The 6,000-nt window shown below is 39.9% G+C and overlaps 1 protein-coding gene across 5 annotated transcripts in view; it reads left to right on the forward strand.

Moving 5' to 3' along the window:
* The window catches only part of LOC120422365 (histone-lysine N-methyltransferase, H3 lysine-79 specific), a 48,591-nt gene extending 42,869 nt beyond the window's left edge, over positions 1–5,722 (forward strand). For 3 of the 5 annotated variants that reach the window (XR_008212616.1, XR_008212618.1, XR_008212617.1), the window contains exon 8: positions 1,089–2,187. Coding sequence is in view for 1 of the 5 variants with exons in the window: in XM_039585774.2 (XP_039441708.1) it covers positions 2,110–3,026 (917 nt within the window). In the remaining 4 variants the exon portion in view is untranslated. Of the gene's footprint in view, positions 1–1,088 lie in introns of all 5 variants that reach the window. The other 2 variants (XR_005606119.1, XM_039585774.2) reach the window with 2 other exon arrangements.
* The last annotated feature ends 278 nt before the right edge of the window (positions 5,723–6,000 follow it).

Genomic DNA, 6,000 nt, shown 5'->3' on the forward strand with positions numbered 1-6,000 from the left:
GGTCTACGAGGTCCCCCAGAAAAATTGTGTGTCCAATCGGAGAATTTTGTTTCGTGTGTGCTCTTTTCGAATGGAATTGCTGTATAATGATATTATTTTTGGCTTAAAATTTTCACAACATTTTTTTGTGGATCAGAATCGAATTTTCGAAGGCCTTGGAAAAAATGCACTTCGGATAATCGAATCACCTTTTATGTTTAGTTTTCAAAGTTGTCGAGCTTTAGTAAGACTCATAAATAAAGTTAAGTGATTTAAAAAAAAATAATCCAAGATTTCGGCCAACAAAACTTCGGAAAATCGAAACATCGGATAATCGGGTTTGGACTGTATAAAAAAACAACCTCAAATCTATGTTGGATGGACGTCTTGGCTGATGCTATTTTTACTGGTCATTTAATAAAATACATTGTTTTCCTTAACTCTACTTTATTGCTTTTAAATTTATGTTTATTTTCGCAATAAGGCTGTTGAAAATATTATTCAAAGTTTATGTTTAGAATCGAAATATTACAATCGAGTGCAATAATCACCGCGTAAGTCTTAATTGTTTGTTTTTAATTTTAAAATTGCTTAAATGATAATTTTGGCTTTACTCTCGCCCTCTTTGAATCAACCAACTACACTCAACCCCCGGTAGTTGATCACTTTTTCGTTTGACACCGTTGGTTGGGCAAAGTCAACCTAAAAAGTGGCCAACTGTCACTTTTTTCACGGCGCTCACGCACACTATCAAAACAAACGTTTGGTAGTGTGTGTGAACTCCGTTTAAAAGGGGTGTCATACTAAAAAGTAACCCCGTTCGTTTGACAACAGTTGCTGTCAAAGCATCGGGGTTTGAGTGTAATACAAGGTCCTCATCTAAGCTAAGAGCGATAATGCAGTCCAAATTGAGTTATCCAAAGATTATCCCAAGAACATTCGAAATCGCAGAAATTAATATTCGTATACTTTTTACGCATATTGAATCGAAAAAAAAATCCAAAAGTGAATTCACAGCAAGCTAAAAATAAATTGATTCTTTTGGAAAATGTTCTGGAAACATACATCGATCAGGCGCCGTCCACAAATGACGTATCATTTTTTTCTAGGAATTTTACAAGCTAAAAGCTTCTTCAAACACTGGAACACCGATGTCGCATATCCCTCTTACACAGACGCCCAAACCTTCCAAAAAAGTTGGAACTTCAACCCCTGGGCATAACTCAATCAATCTGGACGATTCTTTTTTCCAGTGATTTCCAAGGATACCTAGATAAGCTCAGAACCCTGCGGAACTAGATTTGATGAAATCTGTAAATTTAGCGATCCAAAAACATCGTTCCAACTTTTTTTTTGTCGTCTCGATCGAAGCACGAGAACCAGCGAGTTAGAGTTGCCGTTCCAACTTTTTGGGAGGCTTGGTGGTTGGAATGTATTTTGCACACGCGAAAGGATAGTGTAAATACAAGAATTTTATCACGCGATAAACCGGGTCATTCGGTTTAAAAAATCATGTTAAACAACCAAGCCCAGCAGAGTGCGAATAAACAATAACAATATAGGAACCCAGCCGTGTGATCGTGAAGCCATCGACTGTTTAGTAGTAAGTTACTAATTCAAAGTTATTGCATGCTTTCGTATAATTGTATGACATTATTCCTGGTTATGGTTACTGTAGTTGTTTTACTAGCTTACCTCATTTGACATTTTAAATTATAATGAAACACAATTGTGAAGTTGTCTAGTGCATCCCAATTTTGTCGTTTACTGAATTTTTAGAATAGATAGAGGGGGTGTGGGGATTGGATGCGTTAGGTGTCGGAGGGGTCTCTTCATCGCGCTGTAAATAGTAACACAAATCGCGGTATTGTTGTGATTAACAATGTCATCGTGACTGTCGGGAGCGCCGCGCTATCAGTAACAACAATATCAGTATATCCGATTTGTAGCACACATTTCCACGAGGAGCTCATCATTCTCATCAACATCGAACAACACCACGATCATTCTTCCTTCATCGAGCGCAATGTTACGAGTCTCGCGTACGATCCGGCTTTCACTAATGCATTATCAATATTGTTTTTCGTTTTTCCTCCACATTAAACTGTGATTTTCCGATAAAAAAAATAGATGACGTTGGGGACGATGAATCGAGCTGGCACGACCGCGTCAGTTCCGGGTTCGATCGGTTGGTGGCGTTTGCGTCGACTGAGCTGGACAAAACGCGTCGATCGAACGAGGATGCTCCGCCCTCGTCCACCAGTTGCACTACCTCGCCGGACTCGGGCATCAACCAGAGTGACCACAGCCGCACCTTCCTGTCGTCTTCGTCGTCCTCGTCGCAGCTGGACGTGCCACCGAGCAGTGTGAGTGCGGGAAGCGGAAGCAGCAGTAGCAGCGGCGGTGGCATGATGAAGCACATTGTTCCGATCATCAAGTCCTCGCCGGCGGAACCGGTCGAAAGTCCTCCGCTGTCGGACGTTGGCCTGCCACGGACGCCCAGTCCCTCATCGAGTCCACCGCTGATGTATCATCAGTCTGCGGCGGCAGCGGCGTCGGCAGCAGGTCCTCCTTCGGCAGCTGCGACTGCCAATCTCATGCACGGAAGTAACAGCCTCAAGATCCCGCTCAAGTACCAGCGCCAATCGAAGGTATCTTCGGAGAAGCACTACAAGAAAAAGTTCCGCGAACGCAACTGGGAAGAGTACGAGGAAAGTCTCAGCGGACGGCTCAGCTCGACGGGCAGCGCGGAACCGTTGGACCAGGACTTTACCGATGGATTCGGGGGTGGTTCGGCGGGAACAAGTGGTGGCGCCACGTTGGCAGTGGGACCTCCGCTGGATGGAGGAATTCAACAGGGAACGACGATGACGACGACGGGGGCAATGACCGCCACCACCAACAGCAATGACCAGCACCATCACCACCACAAGCACAAGTCGGCCAAATTTCGCCCAAAGGGAAAGGACTGGAACTGGGACGACGAACACTCGAACACATCCTCATCTAGCTCTAATCGGCACCGACCAGGCAACACTTCGACATGAGACGCTGTGGCTAGAAAGCAGCAGTAGCAAGCAAGCAGTTCCTTCACATTTGACGACATTTTCATTTAGGTGTACGAGTTATCTCTCCCAGAAGCCATAACCGCCAAGCAATTGCTCAATATTTTCGGTGACAAACAAATTAGCTTAGAAGAACCTTGTTTGAAAGACTGAATTCTGACTAAAATTAACGTTTAATATATTTATACACAATAAAGTTTCCAAATTGTCGACAGTCGTGGAGTCATCTCTCATCTTTAAAACAACATTTAAACCTGCCACCTCCGGTTGCTGTACGGTCGACAACTTCAACTTTAATTTTACCGCAAATCCGTTCGGAGCTTGCAGTTGAACTGATGCACAGTTCGTGTTCACAAAGTTAATTTGAGCAATTCTCGCTAGGATATCCAGGGTTTTTTTTTGTTACTCAAGAAGCCATTTCAAAACACTGGTTCGTTCATTCATTTTTAACATTTGCCATTTTGGCAATACATACAAAACAACCATAAAAATTTATTTTTAAGATCAGAGTTTCTAATCGACTTTGTTAATCAACACATAAATTTTAGGCAATCTAGGTACTTGAAGTTCACGTCTTTGTTGTTTGGGAAGTGCAAGTTCTGTGAAAAGTAATTACGCTTTTCGGTACTTGCAGTTCACCTCCGTGTTCGGGAAGCGCTTTTCCGGTGACCAACTTTATTCATTCTAGGTTCTTAAAGAAAAAGTTCATCGTTCTAAAATTATTTTCATAGCATTTTCGTGCTGCAAAATTGTATGCACGAACTTATAGTGCAAACCGACTTCTTTAGCCAAACAGAAAAAAAACTCACAAAGGTTAGATCAAACTTAAAAGTTCTAAAATTAACACTGTTCACAGCCCTGGAGAATTGCCCATCCGTCATTCCTCGCGCTGACTTATTCCCAAAACGCGAGCTAAATTAAATTCAAAACAAACCATACTGCCACACTACTCTGTTGTTGGATCGTTTACAGTCAATTGCAGTTTCAGTTTAGTAGAGCTAAGTTGCACCCCCAAACCACAACAACAACATAAATAAACCCTTGTCTGTCGAATGTGTATCGAATGAAGCAAAGCGTGTTGTTCTAGATTCTACCTTAGCGAAACGAGCGGACCGCGTTTACAATCGATCGTCCCGAGCCATTCTAGTAACGTACAAATATGCAACTAAGTAACAACACAAATGCGCGGAGAAAAAAAATATATTTGTTGGTAAAAGAAAACGCAAAGCAAACAAAAAAAGTATTCGTATTGAACATGGGACAAAAATTTGTCCTTTTTACGAGTAAATTAGAGGAAATCATTGGAAAAAGGTAGCAATTGACAAGCAGAATGCATAAAGTAATATTAATCTAGATTCTTTAGATTGAAAGGATGGAATGAGGCGGCCAAAAGCATCTCATTTTCATCTTTTAAAAGAATAAACAACTTAGATCTTAGCAGGGAAACGAACAAGTTGCAAAACACCTCAGATATCTACACATATTTTTAATGGATTTCCGAGAACGTTAGATTACATACATGTGTAACAGTGCTGTACATAGAGTAACATAATACTTTGCGATGGTTTTATTTCTAGTTTTTGTTTTAAATGCCCACCCCTCCGAGTGGTGCAATTGCAATCATTTCTTATTCAATTGACGATAAGTAGCCAATCATTTGTTTCTCGCTGTAGCTTTACGATTGTTAAGAAAAACTATGCACTAGGCAGAACTGCAGATAAAACTGCAAGGTAAAACCCATATTTAAATTATCCATACACTGCATACTCACATGAAACTAATCGAAACAAAATAAAAACACTACCAACCAGATGCCCCCAAATCGATACAGTTTATATATATTTCTACGGGTTTGGTTCGAACATCCACCTCTAGAAACTGTTTTAAAAAGCATAATTTAGCCAAGCACAAACTCGGCTTATCATCCCACACAAACAAACACACACCCCAACAAGGATGCTAAACTTGGGATATCGAGAGAGAAAAAAAAATCACATAAAATAATGTACTATTAAACAGCAAAACAAAAACACAAATATGATCTAAATAAAAACTACCTTGAACGATAAGTAATGTAATTTTATAGAGTTTTAAGCCTAAATCATAAATACAAAGTCCCTTCTCCACGAGAGGATGAGTAACGTTCGACAACACTCAGCAATTCGTAACGCACCCCGCGCGCTTCGTTATTAGGTTGACACTCTAAAAAAAAAGAAAGAATGAAACCCAATAAGCATGTCGCGAAGCTGGGTACTGTAGCAAAAAAGTAAAACAAAATGTAATTTATTGTGAGTACTCTAAGTATGTAACATAGTTCGATTAATTTATGGAAACCAACGTGATTTCGCTCTTGTTAGGTTATTTCTTTTTATATAATTTTATTTATAAACAAAAAAAAAACATTTTTTGTCTCATGTTAAAATAAATCGGCACCGTAATCCGTAATCAGGCGAAACTTTGTGAGCTAGGATATTTGTTTGCGAGCTGAAAAAAGAAACTAATATGAATGAAAGTAGTAATACGCAGGAGGAGAAGAAAAAAAAACTAGGCGGTACAACCTAAGTAGTTCCATTTTATTATGATTGAAAAAAGGTGACATGTACTGTACTATTATTACACCAATAACTAAAATATAATTAAAAAAATATTAAGAGAAAAATAAAATCCATGCTATCACAGGTGCAGGGTTTTTTCTCGGTAGATGATCATCTCACAGCCCGCAGAAGTTTCGGGTCAACAAATGTCCAAAAGAGTTAACGAAATCGAATACTTTTTCTTAAAGGCTCTGTCTGCAGTGTCCAGGGGGTAGCGAAGAAGCCGCCATCTTGGAAGTTCAGATAACAAACACTCAGAATCAGTATTATTCACATTACTTTGGTAACACGAAGTGTGTTATCCTGGTTAAACTCAAAAGTCCCATGCAAATGTGTATAACCAAACCGAAAAATGTGTAATG

The sequence above is a fragment of the Culex pipiens genome, chromosome 3 (genome assembly GCF_016801865.2).
Source record: "Culex pipiens pallens isolate TS chromosome 3, TS_CPP_V2, whole genome shotgun sequence".
Taxonomy (NCBI): Eukaryota; Metazoa; Arthropoda; class Insecta; order Diptera; family Culicidae; genus Culex; species Culex pipiens.